Genomic DNA, 24,729 nt, shown 5'->3' on the forward strand with positions numbered 1-24,729 from the left:
TCTTACTACAGAGAGAGAAAAAATTTAAAAAGGAATGTTTCATAAACTTTTCACCTGAAGAAATTATTGGTAATAAGAATTTCAGAGTAATGTATTCCTTGAAAACATATGTTTAATAGAACATGAGTTTTGGCTGGGCTTTGTGGCTCACGCCTGTAATCCCAACACTTTAGGAGGCCGATGAGGACAGATCATGAGGTCAAGAGATCGAGACCATCCTGGCCAACATGGTGAAACCCTACCTCTACTAAAAATATAAAATTAGCTGAGCGTGGTGGCATGCACCTGTAGTCCCAGCTTATGTAGGAGGTTGAGGCAGGAGAATTGGTTGAACCAAGAAGGCAGAGGCTACAGTCAACCAAGATTATGCCACTGCACTCCAGCCTGGGTGACAGAGTGAGACTACGTCTCAAAAACAAAAAAACAACATGAGTTGAGACTAAAATATATTACAATATTTTTAATCTAAACTCTACTTGGAGGATACTAGAAAATATGGTGTAACTTTCTTTCCTAGTTACTACATATCTCTGATTTACTGTCTTCTTATTTAAGACATATTTCCTTAAGATAATGCATGTGAATTTATGCATTCTAAATATTAAAAGAAAATATAAATTTAAGCCACATTTAGAAATTCATTAGATTTAATTATAAGATACATTATACATATTATCTCACTCGTAACATTCCATTACATAAAAAATCAATTGTCTGCTTATTGTTCACATTGCAAACCTCTTAAAATGCTTTTTATAGGCAAGACTGTATTCTGGGTACACAACGATGCACGCAAGTATGTTTTCTGACTTGCGGCATCTCATAGTGATGCAAGAGCTTCAAAAAGATTATTTAAATAACTAAAGAACTTCAAAAACATTATTTAAATAACTAAATACAAAATCTTCTGAAATTTAAAATTTTCAAATGTGATCAAAGATCTTTGAACAATATGTTTAAAAACTGCAATTTAAAAATTCTGAAATTAAAATCTTACCATATGCCTATTAAGAGTCTCTGCTTCCAGAACTGGTTGTTTACTTAGGATAAAATCTGCATTCTTCATTTAGACGAAGAGTTTAAAGTATACTTTTAATTAAATAACTTAGAAAACACACTGGTATCCCTTAATAATACAGATTCTGAGAAAGAGAATTTACATTTCTAAATTTCTACTAATATTTATTTATTTATTTATTTTTGTTTTGAGAGGGAGTCTGGCTCTGTCGCCCAGGCTGGAGTGCAGTGGCGCAATCTTGGCTCACTGCAAGCTCCACCTCCCGGGTTCACGGCATCCTCCTGCCTCAGCCTTCCGAGTAGCTGGGACTACAGGCGCCCGCCACCACGCCCGGCTAATTTTGTTTTGTATTTTTTAATAGAGACAGGGTTTCACAGTGTTAGCCAGGATGGCCTCGATCTCCTGACCTCGTGATCCACCCGCCTTGGCCTCCCTAAGTGCTGGGATTACAGGCGTAAGCCACCGCACCCGGCCTCTACCATTATTTTTTAAATTAGAATTAAGGTCTCACTATGTTGCCCACACTGGTCTCAAACTCTTGGGCTCAAGCAATCCTCCTGCATCAGCCTCCTTGGTAGCTGGAACTACAGGCATGCACCACCATGCCCAAATAAATTTTCACAACTTCTAATATTATTTTGGTGTATTTAAAGAAACAAGAAGAGAAACTGAGACAACGCACTCTCCTGAAAACTACGTGATATCAAAATAGTAAGTGCAAAAATCCTATATGCTATGTGGCACAGTTTTGGAACTGAACAGTATCAGAGAAATTCCTTGATTACTATAATAAGTAACTTGATCCATTAAAGATAAATTTAAGCATGAGGTTTTTTAAAGTTACAATGGGACAATTTTAAAACTCACAGTAAGTACACTTATCCAAATAAAAATTTACCAGATTTTATATATTCTCTACTGTGGAAAAGTTTTTTCTAATATAGTGCTCCTGTCACTATATATTCTCCAGCCCTTTCTTTTTATGGCCCTCACACCCTCAAAGTATTTACCAAACATTTGTTATTTACTAAAATTAAAAAAAAAAAAACTGTTTAAATTAACTACTCGTATTTCTATAAAATGTTTTTATCTGACCAACTTTATATTGCCAACATGAAATGATGATACTTACAGCACTGCAAAACATGAAAAGTAAATACTATACAGAACTAGATTCCAACGGAGAAAATCAACTTCACAAGAGACTATTTTACCTTGGTAGCAAGATTAAAGTCTTCCTCAAGTTTTGTAGGCTGTGAATTTTCAGTAGTCGGTTTGCCAAAAGGACTTTAGAGAAAAAAGATACAACATAAAGGAGCAAATTCATATATTTAAAAAGGAAATCTGCTAGTTCATATCTTGCTGCTCACTCCAAAAAAATGAGAACAAAAAGCAAAATCTGGGGAAAGATCAGTCCTCGGTATATTAAATCATGTTTCTTGGTATAATTAAAATATGCCCTCTGTTTTTAAAAAATATTTTAGTTAACTATTTTTGACTCTACCTCCCGAACCTATAACATCCAAAGAACATTCACTCTTAGTTCCATAAAAAATAGTGACAGCCAATATAATTGGCATACCCTGAGTATAATTCGTCCTCACAAACTGTCCTCAGTAATGAACTGATAATGTACTTAATGGCTGACATAACTTTTGATATCTAAATTGGAACAAACTTGATAACCTAAAATGAGGAAGAAAGATACAGTTACCTTGTCCTTTATCTACTGTCTACCTCTGATTTAAAGACTAATCTGTGTCACAGGAAAATGACATTGTTTCTCAGCATAAAAACCACTTAAGAAGACCCTGTTGCTTCCCTTCACCCTAAAACACTACAGAGGGTGCCTTGAAATATTTGAAACGTTGAAAAGCTGAACCTACAAATGTCAAATCACAAATGTATATTTCTTATTGGGAATATTTTTCTCAACAAAAATTGAAACTAAAAATAATAAAATCTAACTACTTATTTTATACTTGTCCTTCCCTGTTCAGGGATACATCAACTAGCAAAACCTTAAGAATCTTTGTACTTATTCCCAAGGAGAGAGACTGCTAGAAAAACTGAGTCCTGATAATTGGATTTCTCTAAGTACTATATATAAACAGAGAGAAAGATCTGGAAGTGGGAGCAACTATATATAGTGAAAGTGTCTCACTTCCACATCTTTCTTCTGTAGGGCTTCATGGCAGTCTCCAAGCTTTAAATATTCTATTTAAAGATTACTATCTGTGCTTTGATGAGCTGAATATTTAAAGCTTGGAGACTGCCATGAAGCCCTGCAGAAGAAAGATATGGAAGTGAGAGACACTTTCACTATATATAGTGGCACCCACTTCTAGATCTTTCTTTCTGTGTATACATGAAAAGATAAACTCAATGACCAACCAAGAAGCTCTGTATTTACCTATTCCTGGAAAACAACTAAATGGAGACTCAGTCAGTCATTCACCTCCAGCATAAGCATGTTATCAAAAACCCAACTGAAGCTCCATGACTTATTTGACAGCCAATCTTAGCCCTGCTTTACATGTACATGGTTACAACATCAGAGGCTTGGGAAAAGAGGCAAACGGAAGGGGGCACCTGCCTTGGGCCACAGATCTATGTAATTCAGCAACCTTCAATCCCCTCAAGGGGCTCTAAGCTTCTCCAGTGAGATTTGGGGTGAAAGAACAGAATAAGACATTTCTATCTGATTTTAGAGACTTTTCCCAGTGGCTCATTTTTTTTTAAATCTTTCCATAGAAACCTTGAAGCTTGTCCATTCTTCCAATTAAACAAGCAAAAAAGCAGTGACCTATTCAGGACTTCTTTTGAACCATATTTAATATGCCTTTCTAGATAACTCCCAATGTCTACTGTGTTTATTCTAATTTATCTTCATCAAACTTGTCATAAGATCCAACATTCTGATCTCTTTGGTAAAACCCTTACTTCTACCAATCCTGGGATTATTTCTCTTCAGACTTGGCCTTTCCCTGCTAATTCCATTGTTACCTACTTCCACTGGGTTCTCCAGCTAATTCCATTCTTATCCTTTTCAATTTGTTTAATTAGACCCATTTCCTCTTCCTTTCTATTATTCAAACACTCACTTACGTGGTGATATAAAAACAAGAGTAATGGGCTTTGAAATGAGTTTAAATATTACTTGTTACCGCCTATATTTAAATAGGTCACTTTGAGTTTCAGACTCTCCATCTGAACAACCATTTTTCCAGGATATTAAATACAGGTTGAAATATGAAAGTATTTTGATTAGTCTCCAAGAGTCCTTAAAATCCTAAAATTCCATGTACTTTTAATTTTACCTATAGAAAAATGGGGCTGGTAGAAAGCAATAAAATAATAGAAGAAAAGAGCACCAAGGAAAGCAGAGAAGAAAGTAATCAGGAAAAGATCATAGAAAAGTCATGGAAGAATAAAAAAAGACGCTAGCAAAAAAAAAAAAAAGAAGAGTGCATGCAACTAGGCAGGGTACTGCTTTGAAGAAAAGCTAAGCTGGGAAGTCAGTAAACAGAGAAATCTATAAGAAATAGCCTCTAAATATGATTAACATATCTCTATGTAGATATTCTCCAATAAGAGTAAAATAATTCATCTATAGGATTTACCTGGTCTTGCTTATGAAACAAAAACCTATGTCTTGTCACCACAGCTAAGTAAGATCTGCTCTAAAAACTTTGATGATAAATCAAGGTACTGGTTACCACTCTAACTGTTAAACATGTTAGAACAACGTCTTGGATTAACCAGTGTTCTAAGGGAAATCTCTAAAATGAGTTAACGTATAACAAAATGTGACTTTGTGAATTGATCCCATCTGGACCTGTACCTTGATCCTAGTGATACACAGGTCTCCATCAATCTATGCCGAGAGGGAAGAGAAGGGATTTGGGAGCAAGGTAGGCTGATGGCAAACTTAAGGTTCAGCTACTTTTCAGCTATGAAATCATAGGCTAATTAATCAACCTCTCTGAACCACATTTGCCTCATTAATACAAAGTAGGTGACAGTAGCACAGATGTTTTGCAAAGCTTTGTGATGACTATGTGAGATGATAAATATTAAGCACGTAATGTTGTCTAGCCCAGAGTAGAATACTCGACAGATAGTGGTCTCTTTTCTCTGTATTTTCTGAGTTAACATATACATTTTAGAAAAACAGCAAAGTCTTACCTGAATATAGACTCTACAGAACTCACATCCACTATTAAAGAAAAAAGTAAATACATTAAAACAACAAATATAAATAAAAGATACAGAATATTAAAAACATAAGAGGGCATGATGGCACATGCCTATAATCCCAGCTACTTTGAAGGTGAGGCAGGAGGATCATCTGAGGAGCTCAGGAGTCTGAAAGCAGCCTGGGAGACATCGTAAGACTTCAACTTAGTTTAGAAGGATCATGCACACTTCCATGCATAATTCAGGTCTTGGTTTAAAAAGCATAATACTCCAACGCTTTGTTACAAAGACTCAGATGATTTGTTATAAAGCATTTATTTGGGACCATACATCGAGACTATAGTGAAATTATTATTAAGTATACTATTGTTATGAAATTAATGCATTAAGAATGTTTATTTCCCCTCTTTATAGATCTCAAATGCAAGGAAAAACAGAATTTATCACAATTTGATATCTGCAAGTGAATTACAGTGTACAAAGAGTCATAATCCAAACAGAACCCTTTAAGACTGACAGAAAACTGTATTATTAGCAGAATTAGTATAAGCAGACAGTATCAACCTTAGAAAGTATAATTTCTCGACAAATGAACTTGGAGCAGTTAGAACAGAGTATACAGTAGTCTCTCTTTATCTGCTCTATGTGTAGAAAGACACACAACGTGATTTCCCTCTGTTCTCACACCACCATCATTAAAACAGAAGACATCTGTGACCAAATGTTGGCGGATTTTCTCCACCAACAAATAAGCAATCAATTCTGTAGCAGAAACCAGCTGGTTATCCCCTATTTAGTTCCAACACTGTCTATCTAGAAATAGTCTCAGATCCCACAGTCTGAGGGCTCAGTCTCACAAGACTGCCCTCCCACACCAGTTGCAAATCTGGATCTCTGAAACATCTAACCATCTGGTTTCATGTTGGGGTTCTCACAACTTCATCTTTGGGTTGGATTAACATGCTAGAGTGCCCCAAATCCTAAAGGAAACATACTTACCAGTTTATTATAAAGGGTATTATAAAGGAGACACATGAAGAGATGCATAGGGCAAGTTATAGGGGAAGGAACATGGAGCTTCCATGCCCTCCCAGGGCACATATGCCTCCAAACACTTCCATACATTCAGCTTTCTGGAAGGTCTCTGATCCCAGTCCTTCTGGGTTCTTAAACAGCTTTACTACATAGGCATGAATGAAAACATCTGTGGTTATTGGTAATCGACATAACCTTCAACTCCTCTCACCTCTAGGATGTTGAGGGGTGGAGCTGAAAGTCCTAACACCCTAATCATGCCTTGTTCTTTTTTGTGACCAGTTCCTATCCTGAAGCTACCTAGGGATTGCCAGCCATCGCTCAATTATTAGCATACAAAGACATCACTTTGGAGATTCTAAACATTTTATGAGTTGTATGCCACAAAACAGTGCTGAAGACCAAACATATATTTCAAAATATAATATCCATAGTTTTGATTTCTGTAATTTCAGTTACTCATGGTCAACCATAGTCCAAAAATATTAAATGGGGAATTCCAGAAATATATAAATCATAAGTTCTAAATAAGGTGTCATTCTAAGGAGTATGATGAAATATTAAGACATCCTGTTCCATCTCACCCAGGTCATGAATCATCCCTTTGTACATGCTAACTGCCCATTAGTCATCAAAATGGTCTGTCATCAAAATCCCAACCATCAACATTATCATGGCTCAATGATCCAGGGTCACGTGAAGCAGATGATCCTCCTTCTGATGTGTAGTCAGATAGCCAGAAATAATTAGTAGCCTAACACTACATGACAACTCCTACCTCATTCACCTGACTTCATCTCATCACACAGGCATTATATCATCTCACAATCATCACACGAACAAGCAGGGTGAGTACAATAAAAGACACTTTGAGAGACCACATTCACCTAACTTTGAATACAATATGTTGTTATTGTTTTATTATGACTTATTGTTAATCTCTCACTGTGCCTAATTTATGAATTAAACTTTATCATAAATATGCACCTATTTAAAAAAACATAGATGTATAGGGTTCCATACGATCCACAGTTTCAGACATCCAGTGGGTGTCTTAGAAAATACCCTCCATGGATAAGGGTGAATTACGGTACGTGTGTATGTGTGCGTGTGAGAGAGAGAGAGAGAGAGAGAGAGAGACAGAGAGAGAGAGAAAGAATACAGATCTCCACTCTCCACAAGAAGCGCATAAAAAAGCACGTTTCCTCATACATGACCCGTAGGTTTTGACAATTCTGGAAAAATGCTGGTACGCATACTCCCCAGTCTAGACAATTTTCCAGACCCTGGGTATGTTGACTGTTTCAGTTGCAAAGCATTAGGTAGGATCTTGGGAGATTTCTTCTTGGACACCAGAGATATTAACCACATCAACAGTGTACCTAACAACTCTAAAATAATTCTTTTGAACAGATTATCACTGCAGAACTTGTAAGTTAACTCCAACTGACATTTCAGTAATCTCACTGCTTGAAATTCTCACATTTAAAAGAAATTTGCAACATCATTTTCTCTCACTCCTCTCCTACTTTTCATTAGCCACTGTTCGTCTCCTTTACCAAGTCCTTTGACTCTGTGAAATGGTGGTATTTCCAGGGTTTTGTCAATGGCTTTTCTCTTATTCTACATCTTCTGCATCATGGATATACTCATTGAGATCTATGGCTTTGTCTAAAAATTATAATAAAATTATTCTAAGCCTGCATCTCCAACCAGAGTTCTATCTCCAGTTAGAAATACCTATAATAATCCAATTACCTACTGAAAATATCCCACATAAATGTTTCATTGAACTCAATATGTGAAGAAAATTGTTGGTCTGTCCTATGATTATCTGCACTTTTCTGTTGACCTGACAATTTCTGACTCCTTCCCCATGAGCATTCCCCACATGGAAACTTATGAATGACCTGAGATTTTTTCTCTCCCCTAGCTTTTTAAACTCAATAATCAGTAAGTCATATTAAACTGTACCTCTTTTCTGCATTTGCTTTATCTCTCCATTCCCACTGGAAATACAAACTTATTTATTTTATATTTATATTTCCTAGTTAGACATGGCCCCTTAACTGATGGCTTTCACAGGGAAAAAGAAACCCTACCTGTAGGGGATCGGACAAAGTGGTTAGAAAAATTATAAAGATAGTTACAGGAAATAGACAAAAACCTTGTTGGAAGGCCGGTGGGGTTGCGTAGCTTCAGTAAATGATTCGGCTGAAAGTAGCCTAATCCGCTTTACTTTAAGTTGATAGCAATATAGCATATATCTAGGGAATGTGGCTGGGGTTTATCCAAATAGCTTGTTTACTCACGTGGTCCTAAGACCAAACTTTGATCATCCGAGGGTGCATGATTGCTCTGTACTGGGGGTCAGCAATGTTAATTACACTCTAGTGGTGTTTACTCGAGATCTTTGTCATTTACTCTGTTCTAAATAATGTGAACTTTGCCACCTCATCGAGGCCAACAATGCAGACTCAGGCAGCAGAGCCCCGAGCCGCACTGACAGGCAAAATATCTATTTCAGTGTACATCTCTCATCCCTTGCTAGGTCAGGTTCCACGGGATGGAACCCGCAGGTGGTGCCCCGCAAGATGAATGCTGCAAAAGGATCACGACGGACCACTCAAAAATGAAGGTGAAAAGGACTGCGCAGTAAGTGAGTCAGTAAGTCATTGGTGCCCACTCAGGATTTCCAAGTTCGGGGAGAATTGTTCAGGCTAGGGTTTCATCATGGGACAACAATTATCAGCTCAACAGAAACAGTATATAAAAGTATTGAAAAAGCTGCTTAAAGTTAGTGGCGCCTCGGTATCGCAGGCTCACTTAAGGGACCTGATGCAAACTGTTGTATTCCATAACCCATGGTTATGGAATTCCAAATTCAGCTCACCAAATGGTTTTTAGACAAAGTTTTATTGGAGTACAATCATGCCTAGTTCCTCACACACTATCTATGACTGCTTTCATGCTACAATGGCAGAGTTGGAAAGCTGTGATAGAGACCACATCACCTAACCTATTTCCTGTTTGGCCCTTTACAGGAGAAGTTTGCAAATCTCTGGTTTGTACCATGACCAGAATGCCCTAATACTTTAATCTAATCTTGGGACTCCGCTGCTCAAACAATTCCAGTGAATCCCTGCAGAAAACATTGCTGGCTTCCTACACATAACCATTATTTATTCTTTCTTGCTACAGAAACACAAGTTAATTTATATGTTTATTATCCCATTACTCCCATCTCATCTACAAAAAGAGAAATGATTCTAAGCTAATCACACTAATAACATTTGCTTTTCTAGTGACTGGTACAAATGAGTATTTGTACTTGGGATGCTGATGCAGGAGAAATACTTGAGTCTGGGAGGCAGAGGTGGTAGTGAGCTGAGATCACGCCGTTGCACTCCAGCAAAAGCGGAAGAGTGAAACTCTGTCTCCAAAAAGATAAATATTTAAAATGTATTCCTGTATGTTAAATATTTTCACTTTAATTTTTAACATTAATTGAAGCAGTAAATACTCCCACTTCAATAAAAGCTCTCTGATACAAGCTGTCATTTAATGTTGACTTTTAGTGGCTATGAAAGACAGCCTAATTAAATGTTTTTAGAGTTAAAATGACAAACTATGAGGTCTTAAATCAAAGTGGAGCTAATTGTATTAAGTACAACTAAAATATATAAGTAAACAAAAAAGGAAGTTCCAATATAATATGTACAGTATAATGAGACAAGAAAACAAATTCTACATATAGTCTATAACCGCACACATATGTTGAGAATTTTTGTTTTTTTGTTTGCTTTTTGAGATGGAGTCTTACTCTGTCACTCAGGCTAATGTGGCACAACCTCAGCTCACTGTAACTTCTGCCTCCTAGGTTCAAGTGATTCTCCTGCCTCAGCCTCTAGAGTAGCTAAGATTACAGGCACCCACCACCACAACTGGCTATTTTTTGTTATTGTTAGTAGAGATGGGGATTCACTATGTTGACCAGGCTGGTCTGGGACTCCTGACCGTAAGTTATCTGCCCACCTTGGTCTCCCAAAAGGCTAGGATTACAGGCATGTGCCACTGTGCACAGCCTGTTGTAAAATGTTTTAAATGTGCATGGGAATGACAACAAAAACTAATTCAGGCTGTTTTGTACCTCTAGGCAATTAATTACAGTAGCATAAAAAGACACCAAGGCCAAATGCTTTGGAGTCACTCTTCTAAAATACTGTGTCTAGCAAAGAGCCATCAAGTAATGATTACTTGATTTACTTTTTAATATTATAAGTCACACTCACACACACATTCAGTCAGCTAATCAAAAAAAAAAAAAAAACCTGATTTTCTTTAGATTCTCAGAGTGACAACACTCACAACTGTCATGTCAGCAAGTGAAATATTCCTCTAGGTAAATATCAGAATTCCAATCAGTATTTGAACCACTGCAAATATTTGACAGTCTCAAATTTCACCTGCCTTAAAACCAAGCACATACAGAAATTGCCAGTTGGAAACTTTATACTATCAGGACATTAAAGTAGAACCACATGAGGTAAAGCGGATTTTTTTTTTTTAATCTCTAAATCTTACGCTTGTAAATGGCATTTTTTCAAACATAAATACTAACATTGGCATTATTTGTATCAAATTTTCCCATCAAATTTTGAAAAGAAAACAACATTGGGAATATAAGGCTCTCAGCATTTCAAACATTTTAATATTCTTCTTTCAGAGTAAAATTAAAATTACAAAATTTACCTGCTTTGAATGTTTGTATATCCTTCATTTCTAAGGCTTTATTTGGAATAGAAACTTTCATTCCACAAGTAGGCTAAATGGATTTGGAAACAAAATAATTAATATATAATGTATACTTCATAAAATATGTAGTTAGTACTCAAGATAAAAATATAAAAGGTATTACCTTCAGAAGACCATCTTTATGAGGAGACTCTAAAAGAAAAGGGACATATATAATTGATTATATGCAAGCCTGTCAAAGCCTACCAAACATTCATACAGTGTGAATATGAAGATGAATCCTCATGCTTGGATTGAAAAGGGATTACACTAGGTTTTGGGTTCTTTTGGGTGATTGTATTTGTTAACATGCCTACTTGACAGAAATATACCCAAAAATAGATTTCACCAAACATGCTGTGAAGATTTCAACAGTGAAAATATATTTAAAGTGACAATAACTAAAGCACAAAAATCCTAATAGAAGAGTAAGCTGCTGTATAAGGAAAGAAGTTGTATTCAGTAAGATGACCAAGTCATGCCCCCGCCCCCCCCCAACAAAAATAAATACCCAAGACAATGGTAGAATGCAATGTCATATTGTTAAGGAAACACATCAGAATCACTTATGTCAATATACTATATGTAGCTATTATGTTCTTCAATTTGTCCTGTAATTTAGGAATTGCAAAGCTGTGATGAGAGTTCAAAGGTACAATTTACTTATCATTACAGAGAATGTTCTAAATTTATCAGCATATCTACTTATAGAATAAAAGTTAATAAACATTCATTTTTGTACCTCTGTGAAATACAAGCATTTTTACATTTATGGGGTTCTCTAGTTTAGTTCTCTTAAAATTTCCTGATCCACTTATACAAAAAGGTTCAAACACACCCATCAACAAACCAATATAGGCCAGGTGCAGTGGCTCATGCCTGTAACTCCAGCACTTTGGAAGGCTGAGGAGGGCAGATCTCTCAAGGCCAGGAGTTCCAAACCAGCCTGGACAAAATAGCGAAACCCGGTCTCCACTAAAAATACAAAAATCAGCCAGGTATGGTGGCACATGCCTGTACTCCCAGCTACCTCGCAGCCTGAGGTACAAGAATCACTTGAACCCAGGAGGTGGAGGTTGCACTGAGCCAAGATCATGACACTGCATGCCAGCCTGGATGACAGAGCAAGACACTGTCTCAATAAAAGAAAAAAAAGAAATCTAATATGAAAGTATCAAAAACTAGAAGTAAATTTCCAGAGGCTTTTTACATATCATTAACCTGTGTATTTCAATGTTAGAATAATGGTTATTGAAAATAACAGTTTTAGTGTTCAAGGAATGAATATTACAATTGTTTTGTTTCTGAAACTAATTCTATTTGTTCTACCATGTGAGTTGTTAAACTACTGTTATGAAAAAATTCTTACAGAAAATTTAGCTTCAAGAAAAAGCAGACATCTCTTTGATATAGAAATATATCTCATTTCATCAAATAATATGAATAAAACATGTTTAATCTCTCATTTTTCTCTACTTTTTTATTTTTTCAGTATGACACACTTTAGTACATTTAGAAATACCAACTACAGGCCGGGCGTGGTGGCTCAAGCCTGTAATCCCAGCACTTTGGGAGGCCGAGACGGGCGGATCACGAGGTCAGGAGATCGAGACCATCCTGGCGAACATGGTGAAACCCCGTCTCTACTAAAAAAATACAAAAAACTAGCCGGGAGAGGTGGCGGGCGCCTGTAGTCCCAGCTACTCCGGAGGCTGAGGCAGGAGAATGGCGTAAACCTGGGAGGCGGAGCTTGCAGTGAGCTGAGATCCGGCCACTGCACTCCAGCCTAGGCAACAGAGCAAGACTCCGTCTCAACAACAACAACAAAAAAAAATAAAGAAATACCAACTACATATGTGGTTTTCATTGAGACATAATTGATCAATAATTAAGACACTTCAGGGATATAAACTCGCTAAAACACACAAAATTTATGTCTACCCATTTGAAGGCTAAATACGCATGACCATATTGCATGTATGTGTTTTAGGAAAAAAGTGCTAGCAAACTATCACAAGAAGAGAAAACCAAACACTGCATGTTCTCACTCATAGGTGGGAACTGAACAATGAGATCACTTGGACTCGGGAAGGGGAACATCACACACTGGGGCCTATCATGGGGAGGGGGGAGGAGGGAGGGACTGCATTGGGGAGTTATACATGATATAAATGATGAATTGATGGGTGCTGACGAGTTGATGGGTGCAGCACACCAACATGGCATAAGTATACATATGTAACAAACCTGCACGTTATGCACATGTACCCTAGGACTTAAAGTATAATAATAAAAAAAAAAAATACTTTTCAATAAACAGTCACAATTTTAGGCAAAAAAAAAAAAAAAAAAAGGAAAAAAGTGCTTAAAATTGTATTCAATACACTTTAAATAAAAACCTGCTTTAATTACAATGAGAAAGTCCTTCTCGATTCATTAATATCTTTAAAATTTACTTCTGAAGCAGTGAAGAAAACTTAGAAATTCATATATAAGAAATTATACCATTAATTCATCTGCTTGTTTTAGGTAAAAATATGATATATGTATATCCTCACTAAGTGCAAAGAAAGCAGAGTGCCATGAGACAGGAAATGGATATGTAACTAAAATATTTTCCCTTATAAAGACAATAGCTGGCTTTAAACTTTCTAACACAAGATAAAAAAGCAAAACACGAAGAGATGAAACATTAAGGGCTATCTCATCATCAAGGAACCATTTATCACTTGACACTTAAGAATCCTATGTATGGTTGAAAACTGGTTCTAAATCGTGATCTGATTCCATGCAGAGGAACCAGGTAGGGAAATACTACCTTAGTTATTTTTTTGTTACTTTTATTTTTATAAAGGGGTACACTGGAGTTTTTTAGAGTCAGGACAGGTCACATCGCATAGCTCTAAAGATTAGTGAGCCACATTTGTAATGGCTATTGAAATGAATGGCTGTGCATACTTGTATTTTGAGTACTTCACTTTTAATTTCTAATATAGCATGAAGTAGGACATACACTTTAACAAAGGCTTGTTAACATCTGTAATTATATTTATGTTGCTTTTTAGTCACCATGAAGAGAGTCTAATTCAATGTGGTGCAAAGTAAAAATGCACACTATGAATTTTTTTTCTTTTTTTTTTAGGTGGAGTCTTGCCCTGTGGCCCAGGCTGGAGTGCAGTGCTGCAGTCTGGGCTCACTGCAAGCCACGCCTCCTGGGTTCACGCCATTCTCCTGCCTCAGCCTCCCGAGTAGTTGGGACTACAGGCATCCACCACCATGCCCGGCTAATTTTTGTATTTTTACTAGAGATGGGGTTTCACCATGTTAGCCAGGATGGTCTCCATCTCCTGACCTCGTGATCCGCCCACCTCAGCCTCCCAATGTGCTGGGATTACAGGCGTCAGCCAACGTGCACAGCCTGAAATCTTAAAATAAATGAAAAACGAGCTAATCGCTGAACAAAAAATAAAAAGTTGCTATAGAATGACAAGAACATTGTACAACCATTTATATATGATTTTTGCAAAAAGTGTTAATACCAATATGTATGTGCTTAGTGATGAGGAGAGAAGTGATCTTGAATCAGAGGAGCAAATCATGACACTGAGAAAATAAATACAAAGGCTGAACGTTGAATGCTACACCAGGTGTCTTTAATGCAACACATTATAATAATTTATATCGCCGGGCGCGGTGGCTCAAGCCTGTAATCCCAGCACTTTGGGAGGCCGAGGTGGGAGGATCACTAGGTCAGGAGATCGAGACCATCCTGGCTAACCCGGTGAAACCCCGTCTCTACTAAAAAATACAAAAAACTAGCTGGGCGAGACGGCGGGCGCCTGTAGTCCCAGCTACTCCGGAGGCTGAGGCAGGAGAATGGCGTAAACCCGGGAGGCGGAGCTTGCAGTGAGCCTAGATCCGGCCACTGCACTCCAGCCTGGGCGACAGAGCGAGACTCCGTCTCAAAATAATAATAATAATAATAATAATAATAATAGTAATAGTAATAGTAATAATTTATATCATTACAAACATTCATCATGTTCTTTAATATGCCCTGTCATTGAGAAAGTACACAGTTTGAATGACAGTTCAGCTGAATGTAGAATTAACATCTCATCAGTGAAAATGTTATGAATTAATCAGCTTGGATATATACTTAGAGCATAATACTAAATATAAATATTCATTGATTTTCATACCCATATGGTATAATAGTATGCCAACATTTTTGTAATTTCTAGCTTAGCCATCTCAGTATTTCTTGATCCACTCATGGAGGAAAATGTACAAACCTCATCAAGAACAGCAAATTTAATAAGCTTTCAATATTGATATATTTGTTTTTAATTTATTTGCAACAGACTTGTTAAATATTAATAACATTTTCTATGTAAAAATCAGCATAATACCCATGAATAACAATAACTTAAGTATTCAAGTCATAAATTCAGAATTTTATGGTTTCTTAAATTAGTCTGGTTTGGTGTATCATGTTATTCTCTAATGAATTTTTATAAAATGGCAATTTTACCAACAAAATTTGCTTCCTTAAAAATAAAGCCAAGCCAAGGTTCTTACATTCAAGCATCTCTTATTCAAATCGCAAATATCAACAAAATATATACATGTATATATTTGATGCCTCATATTAATAAAGAAAATTAATGAGACACTGAGGTTTAGTCCAATTCTACTAACCCTCATGATCCCGGTAGTCTTCTGCGCACCAACACTCTAACATTCTGCAGTAAAAATATTCTAAATGCTTCTGAAGTGAGTTCACTCAATTTTCCTTCATAGAAAATCCAAAATAATCTAGCTGGCTTCTATCTTGTCCCTTGCTTCCTGCCTCACAATCTCTCCTCTTTAGTAAAAATAATCTCTAGACTTGTGCTCTTGATTCTTCCCATTCAACACTTGTTAAACTTCTTTTCCCCACTCTTTCCTTTTTCTTTGTTTAGTGGTAATATCTTCCATCTATAATTTCTATTGCGATGCCCCTTTCTTCTTCTCCTCTGGCTGAAAACATACTCAAAAATAAGATCAACATAATGCTTTCTCCTGCCCCCTTTCTGTCCTGACCTTCTGTCCAATTGCTCTTCTTCCACATTTTTCCCACTGAAAGGCGCCTCGCGTCTCCGCTTGCTACTCAGAGCAAGGTCCAAGGACCACCAGCATCAGCAACGCCTGAGAACTTGTTAAAAAATGCAGAATCCCAAGTTGGCTGAATCACAGTGTGCATTGTTAACAAGGTTTTCAGCTGATTTTCTATGAAATCTTCTGGTTTATACAGAGTGTATATGACAAATTATATACATGTGTGGCCGTGCATATATGCTTCCTCTCACCTATTACAAATAGAACACAGCTCTCCATGGTCAGGTGCTTCCATCCCTAATGGCTTCCCACCAGTGAGAAAGACAGTAAAAGTCAGAATACTTTTACTGTAATTCTCTGGTAAATTTTGGTACTAGAAGGTCACCTTTTATTCTTCCCAAATTCGAACCATACCCCATGTTTTTGTAAACAATCATTTCATTTTATCATCTTTCATTATATAAAGCTGCTTCTTGTTCCTTCATGTACTCTCTGTATGCTGTGTCTTTCTCGGTCTTCATTTCCTCTTTTACTATTTTCTTCTTTCTTATTTTCTCATTTTCCTCATGTCTTGGAATATCTTGAATTCAAACTAATAATTCAGCTCCTTTTCAGCACTCTCAATATAGTCTATTACCAATACCTGATAAGATGTATAACTTTTCACCATTTCACTTCTCTTTTTTTCTGTGCTTTGCATTTAGGAGGTAATTTTCTTTGGTTATTAGAGGATATCCTTCCTCATCAGTTTAGAGAAATATTTGGTCAAATGACTTTTTCAATAAAAAATAGTTCTTACCTTCTAATTTTCCACTTATCGTGTGGAATTCTTTTTGAGGCGCAGCCTTGGGTAAACACACATCCTTCTGTGAAACAGTCTCACACACACCCTGTTAAAAGTAATATCAGTAAACAATTTCAATGGAAAAATCCTAATAATGGTGAGTATCAAAATTTCCTAATTAAAATCTTTCTTAAAAAGACAATTTCCTACTTTACAAGCAATTTGACTTAAGAGCAGACATGTATAGAGAACCAAAATGTTTTGATAGAAAACCTCATGTAACACTGTCTATATCAAGCTTATCTTTACATTCATGTAGCCATTAACTTGGTTACTGACCAGAAAAAACACGTCACAATCCCGAAAAAATTCACTCAGGCATATTTCAAAAACTATCTCTTTAAAGTATCTAACTTATGTTGTAGTCCTCATCAAAACTAAACATGACTTTTCAAACAAAATACAACACACATGCTACTTACCATAACGCATACCACATTAAACATTTAAAATATTCTTGATTATAGAATTGTTTAGTGTTAAAAATGATGCATGTCATGAAGAGAACTTTTAGAGTCTGACATATAATATATGCACAGAATGTTGAAAAAGCTGCTTTATTTTGGTAAACAGCGGCTTAAAATCAGCAATATGTTTTTGACAAAATTTATGCTGACAGAAAAAGTGCTTGAATAGAATGTAAATGCAGTAAGAAAAAAATTATGTCATGTCTAAATGAAAGCAAATAAATATTAAAGTTTTTTTGTCTAATGACAAACCAGATAAAATCTACCTGTCTATTCACTTCCACCCTTTGCTGTTACCACCAGGCAGCAGCTGCTTGTTTGTAAGAGGTCAGATCCTTTCTATGTCTTTCCATAGTTGTGACCTTAAAATACATCACTACTATTTGACGCTCACGCTGCTGCAGCTTGACTGTCACAAAGGGACTCAAGGAGTTCTATGTGTGAAAATAATTTATATTTTTTAAAAGAATACTCAACCAACACTCTTGTTATTACAGTCCCACAAGGTTTCCTATTCCTCAGACTTTTCTTTCTCCTGAAATGTTCCCTCAGCTCTATATTGAACAATAAAGATATGTCAATACGTTCAAGTCCCAGCCATTAACTTTTCAGGTCCCAGCTTTTACACTACTGCAGTTTAAACTGTCTCTCTATGAAGCCAGTTAGAAGGTTTGTACATCTAAATATATCACAGAAGCATATATTTGCCCATAGCTGGACTCAGTGTAATTCCTTCGCTTTTACACAAATGTTCTTCAGATCCCATGAGAATTGCTAGTGACTTCTAAGTGACTATACTACGCTGGCTTTTTAAATTAATCCTACACATTAGCAGATTTTCACAATGAAGCAATAATCTACCTAGCACGTAAATTCTCTATGAAGCATATCCTGAAAAATATCAAAAATAATTTGGGGTGACATATGCAGATGTGAGAAAATAAAGTCTAAGCCTCTGATTTAATGTATTCATATCATGCAATACTAATATTAAAAAAACACTGATAATACATAGTACCTCTAAATCCCAAGAATTTTCTTCTTCATCCTTTTGTTTGGATTCTGATGGGACCATCTGATCTATTAAAGGTTAATCACAGATACATTCATGAAAACATTTCCCTACTATAAATTTTAAAAATGTATGCAAATCTTTCATTCACGAATCTGTGGTTTCTCCTCTGTAGCCCTTATATTCTTTTTCTCTATTACCATCACCACGTCTGTAGTCAATTCATTAGTATTGAAATCTAAAACGTCGGAAATTTAACATATCATTCATTAGAATGCAGGAAAATAGAAAATTGACAACCTTGTATGAATTATTTCCACACAAAGCAGTCATACCCTCTTCTCCCGTGAAACCCTTTATGTCCTATACTTGCTGTTCATTCGGAAAAGTTTACTCTTACCTATCATCTCTCATTTCTTTGTAAATTTTTATTTTGTAGTATATCTTAGCTCGATTGACACAGCAAATCCTATTACACGGTTCGTCAAAACAAGATGATTTATCAACGAATAAGATTTTTTAGGTATATTAACTTTTTGATGTTAGTAAACTATATGCCCAACCCTTTTACACTTCAATAGGCCATGACAGCATATTGGGTGTGTTTTGGTTGTGTGTATCTTTTAGGAATATAAGCTTAAAAAGCTTTTATTGCATATAAGTTAAGAACTGCTTTAATCACAATGACGCAGTTCTTCCCTAATGCAGAAATATCTTCAGAGTTAGCTTGTTACACCTTGGAGAAACATTAGAAATGTATAGGAAACAGTAATTGCCTTAAGTAACCTAACGTTCCCACATATTATAGGATAAAAATCAAGGCCCACACAAGACTTGAACTCTCAGGCCCGTGACAGAAAATGGATTTATACCAAAAATAACTCAGAGCAAGGTCCAAGGACCACCAGCATCAGCATCGCCTGAGAATTTATGAAAAATGCAGAATCCCAAGTCGGCTGAATCACAGTGTGAATTGTCAACAAGGTTTTCAGCTGATTTTCTATGAAAACTTCTGGTCTATACGGAGTGTATCTGACAAATTATATACATGTGTGGCCGTGCATATATGCTTAGTCTCACTTATTGCAAATAGAACACAACTCTCCATGGTCAGGTGCTTCCATCCCTAATGGCTTCCCACCAGTGAGAAAGACAGGAAGAGTCGGATTACTTTTGCTGTTATTCTCTGGCAAATTTCCGTACTGGAAGGTTCGTTTATATTCCTCCCAAATTTCTAACCATATCCAATCTACTCGTAAAGAATCATTTTTTATCACCCTCCATTATATAACCATGCTTCTTGTTCCTTCATGTATTCTTCGTACACTCTGTCTTTCTCAGTCTTCATTTCCTCTTTTACTACTTTCTTCTTTCTTATTTTCTCATTTTCCTCAGGTCTTGGAGTATCTTGAATTCAAACTAATAATTCAGCTCCTTTTCAGCACTCTCAATATAGTCTGTTACCAACACCTGATAAGACGTATAACTTTTCACCATTTCACTTCTCTTGTTTTCCGTGCTTTGCATTTAGGAGGTAATTTTCTTTGGTTATTAGAGGATATCCTTCCTCATCAGTTTAGAGAAATATTTGGTCAAATGACTCTTTAAATAAAAAATGGTTCTCACCTTCTAATTTTCCACTTATCGTGTGGAATTCTTTTTGAGGCGTAGCCTTGGGTAAACACACATCCTTCTGTGAAACAGTCTCACGGTCACTCTGTTAAAAGTAATATCAGTAAACAATTTCAATGGAAAAATCCTAGTAATGAAAAGTACCAAAATTTCCTAATTAAAATCTTTTTTTAAAAATTTCACTATGATGCAATAATCTACCTAGCACATAGATTAGGTATCCTGAAAGTGTATTAAGTGTATCCTGAAAAATATCAAAAATAACTCGGGGGTGACATATGCAGAGGTGAGAAGATAAAGCCTAAGCCTCTGATTTTATGTTTTCATATCATGCAATACTAGTATTAAAAAAACATTGATAATACATAGTACCTCTAAATCCCAAGAATTTTCTTCCTCGTCCTTTTGTTTGGATTCTGATGGGATCATCTGATCTATAAAAAGTTAATCACAGATACATTGATGAGAACATTTCTCTACTATAAATTTTAAAAACAAATACAAATTTTTCATTCACGAATGTGGTTTTCCTCCATAGCCCATATACTCTTTTTAAATATCGATTACGATCACTACTTCTACAGTCAATCCATTAGAATTGAAATCTAAAACATCTGAAAATTAACATCATATCATTTATTAGAATGCAGAAAAATAGAAATTTGACTACGTTGTATGAATTATTTCCTCACAAAGCAGTCATACCCTCTTCTCCCGTGAAACACTGTATGTCTTTTATTGGCTGTCCATTCAGAAAACTTTACCTATCATCTCTCATTTCTTTGTAAATTGTTACTGTGTAGTATATCTTAGCTCGATTGACTCAGCAATCTTTATTACACAGTTCGTCAAAACATATGATTTATCAACGAATAAGATTTTTTAGGGATATTAACTTTTTGATGTTAGTAAACTATATTGTCCAAGGTTTTTACATTTCAATACACCATGACAGCCTATTGGGCGTGTTTTGGCTGTGTTTATGTTTTAGGAAGATAAGTTAAAAATACTTTTATTGCATATAAATTAAGAACTGCTTTAATTACAAAGACACAGTTCTTCCCTAAAGCAGTAATATCTTCAGAGTCCGCTTGTGACACCTTGGAGAAACATCAGAAATGTACAGGAAACAATAATTGCCTTAAGTAACCTAATGTTCCCACATGTTATAGGATAAAAATCAAGGCCCATAGAAAACTTGAGGAGCTCTCAGGCCCTTGAGACAGAAAATGAATTTACATCAAAAATAACTCAGAGCAAGGTCCAAGGACCACCAGCATCAGCATCGCCAGAGAACTTAGGAAAAATGCAGAATCCCAAGTCGGCTGACTCACAGTGTGAATTGTTAACAAGGTTTTCCGCTGATTTTCTATGAAAACCTCTGGTCTATACGGAGTGTATCTGACAAATTATATACATGTGTGGCCGTGCATATATGCTTAGTCTCACCTACTGCAAATAGAACACAGCTCTCCATGGTCAGGTGTTTCCATCCCTAATGGCTTCCCACCAGTGAGAAAGACAGGAAGTGTCAGCAATCCTTTGCTGTAATTCTCTGCTAAACTTTTGTACGAGAAGTTCAATTTATATTCTTCCCAATTTCTAACCATACCCGATCTTCTCGTAAAGAATCACTTTATTTTATCATCCTCCATTATATAAACCTGCTTCTTGTTCCTTCATGTACTCTCTGTACGCTCTGTCTTTCTCAGTCTTTATTTCCTCTTTTACTACTTTCTTCTTTCTTATTTTCTCATTTTCCTCAGGTCTTGAAATATCTTGAATTCAAACTAATAACTCACCTCCTTTTCAGAACTCTCAATATAGTCTGCTGCCTAGAGCTGAAAAGATGTATAACATATCACCATTTCACTTCTCTTTTTTTCTGTGCTTTGCATTTAGGAGGTCATTTTCTTTGGCTATTAGAGGATATCCTTCCTCATCAGTTTAGAGAAATATTAGGTCAAATGACTTTTTCAATAAAAAACTGTTCTTACCTTCTAATTTTCCACTTATCGTGTGGAATTCTTTTTGAGGCGTAGCCTTGGGTAAACACACATCCTTCTGTGAAACAGTCTCACGCACACCCTGTTAAAAGTAATATCAGTAAACAATTTCAATGGAAAAATCCTAATAAGGGTGAGTATCAACATTTCCTAATTAAAATCTTCTTCAAAAAAATTCACTATGAAGCAGTAATCTACCTAGCACATAGATTCTCTATGAAGCGTATCCTGAAAAATACCAAAAATAATTGGGGTGACACATGCAGAGGTGAGAAGATAAAGTCTAAGCCTCTGATTTTATGTTTTCATATCATGCAATACTAATATTAAAAAAAAATTGATTTAATACATAGTACCTCCAAATCCCAAGAATTTTCTTCCCCGTCCTTTTGTTTGGATTCTGATGGGATCATCTGATCTATAAAAAGTTAGTAACAGATACATTCATGAGAACACTTCTCTACTGTAAATTTTAAAAACATACACAAATCTTTCATTCACGAATCTGTGGTTTTTCCTCTGTAGCCCATATATTCTGTGTACCGATTACAATCACTACTTCTATAGTCAATCCATTAGAATTGAAATCCAAAACGTCGGAAATTTAACATCATATCATTCACTAGAATTCAGAAAAGTAGAAAGCTGACTAACTTGCACGAAGTATTTCCTCACAAAGCAGTCATACCCTCTTCTCCCGTGAAACACCGTATGTCCTATATTTGCTGTTCATTCAGAAAACTTTTCTATTACCTATCATCTCTCATTTCTTTGTAAATTTTTATTTTGTAGTATATCTTAGCTCGATTGACACAGCAAATCCTATTACACGGTTCGTCAAAACAAGATGATTTATCAACGAATAAGATTTTTTAGGTATATTAACTTTTTGATGTTAGTAAACTATATGCCCAACCCTTTTACACTTCAATAGGCCATGACAGCATATTGGGTGTGTTTTGGTTGTGTGTATCTTTTAGGAATATAAGCTTAAAAAGCTTTTATTGCATATAAGTTAAGAACTGCTTTAATCACAATGACGCAGTTCTTCCCTAATGCAGAAATATCTTCAGAGTTAGCTTGTTACACCTTGGAGAAACATTAGAAATGTATAGGAAACAGTAATTGCCTTAAGTAACCTAACGTTCCCACATATTATAGGATAAAAATCAAGGCCCACACAAGACTTGAACTCTCAGGCCCGTGACAGAAAATGGATTTATACCAAAAATAACTCAGAGCAAGGTCCAAGGACCACCAGCATCAGCATCGCCTGAGAATTTATGAAAAATGCAGAATCCCAAGTCGGCTGAATCACAGTGTGAATTGTCAACAAGGTTTTCAGCTGATTTTCTATGAAAACTTCTGGTCTATACGGAGTGTATCTGACAAATTATATACATGTGTGGCCGTGCATATATGCTTAGTCTCACTTATTGCAAATAGAACACAACTCTCCATGGTCAGGTGCTTCCATCCCTAATGGCTTCCCACCAGTGAGAAAGACAGGAAGAGTCGGATTACTTTTGCTGTTATTCTCTGGCAAATTTCCGTACTGGAAGGTTCGTTTATATTCCTCCCAAATTTCTAACCATATCCAATCTACTCGTAAAGAATCATTTTTTATCACCCTCCATTATATAACCATGCTTCTTGTTCCTTCATGTATTCTTCGTACACTCTGTCTTTCTCAGTCTTCATTTCCTCTTTTACTACTTTCTTCTTTCTTATTTTCTCATTTTCCTCAGGTCTTGGAGTATCTTGAATTCAAACTAATAATTCAGCTCCTTTTCAGCACTCTCAATATAGTCTGTTACCAACACCTGATAAGACGTATAACTTTTCACCATTTCACTTCTCTTGTTTTCCGTGCTTTGCATTTAGGAGGTAATTTTCTTTGGTTATTAGAGGATATCCTTCCTCATCAGTTTAGAGAAATATTTGGTCAAATGACTCTTTAAATAAAAAATGGTTCTCACCTTCTAATTTTCCACTTATCGTGTGGAATTCTTTTTGAGGCGTAGCCTTGGGTAAACACACATCCTTCTGTGAAACAGTCTCACGCACACCCTGTTAAAAGTAATATCAGTAAACAATTTCAATGGAAAAATCCTAATAAGGGTGAGTATCAACATTTCCTAATTAAAATCTTCTTCAAAAAAATTCACTATGAAGCAGTAATCTACCTAGCACATAGATTCTCTATGAAGCGTATCCTGAAAAATACCAAAAATAATTGGGGTGACACATGCAGAGGTGAGAAGATAAAGTCTAAGCCTCTGATTTTATGTTTTCATATCATGCAATACTAATATTAAAAAAAAATTGATTTAATACATAGTACCTCCAAATCCCAAGAATTTTCTTCCCCGTCCTTTTGTTTGGATTCTGATGGGATCATCTGATCTATAAAAAGTTAGTAACAGATACATTCATGAGAACACTTCTCTACTGTAAATTTTAAAAACATACACAAATCTTTCATTCACGAATCTGTGGTTTTTCCTCTGTAGCCCATATATTGTTTACCGATTGCAATCACTACTTCTATAGTCAATCCATTAGAATTGAAATCCAAAACGTCGGAAATTTAACATCATATCATTCACTAGAATTCAGAA

General features: G+C 35.9%; 1 protein-coding gene across 1 annotated transcript in view; it reads right to left on the reverse strand.

Moving 5' to 3' along the window:
* Positions 1 to 24,729, reverse strand: part of LOC104671823 (ankyrin repeat domain-containing protein 30A) — a 134,128-nt gene that overhangs the window by 57,269 nt on the left and 52,130 nt on the right. The window contains 12 exon segments of the mRNA XM_030941288.1: positions 2,233 to 2,305; positions 5,207 to 5,237; positions 11,006 to 11,078; positions 11,172 to 11,200; positions 16,947 to 17,037; positions 18,477 to 18,538; positions 20,097 to 20,187; positions 20,475 to 20,536; positions 22,100 to 22,190; positions 22,465 to 22,526; positions 24,088 to 24,178; positions 24,453 to 24,514. Coding sequence (XP_030797148.1) covers positions 2,233 to 2,305; positions 5,207 to 5,237; positions 11,006 to 11,078; positions 11,172 to 11,200; positions 16,947 to 17,037; positions 18,477 to 18,538; positions 20,097 to 20,187; positions 20,475 to 20,536; positions 22,100 to 22,190; positions 22,465 to 22,526; positions 24,088 to 24,178; positions 24,453 to 24,514 — 818 coding nt within the window.

This window comes from Rhinopithecus roxellana, chromosome 11 (assembly GCF_007565055.1).
Source record: "Rhinopithecus roxellana isolate Shanxi Qingling chromosome 11, ASM756505v1, whole genome shotgun sequence".
NCBI lineage: Eukaryota > Metazoa > Chordata > Mammalia > Primates > Cercopithecidae > Rhinopithecus > Rhinopithecus roxellana.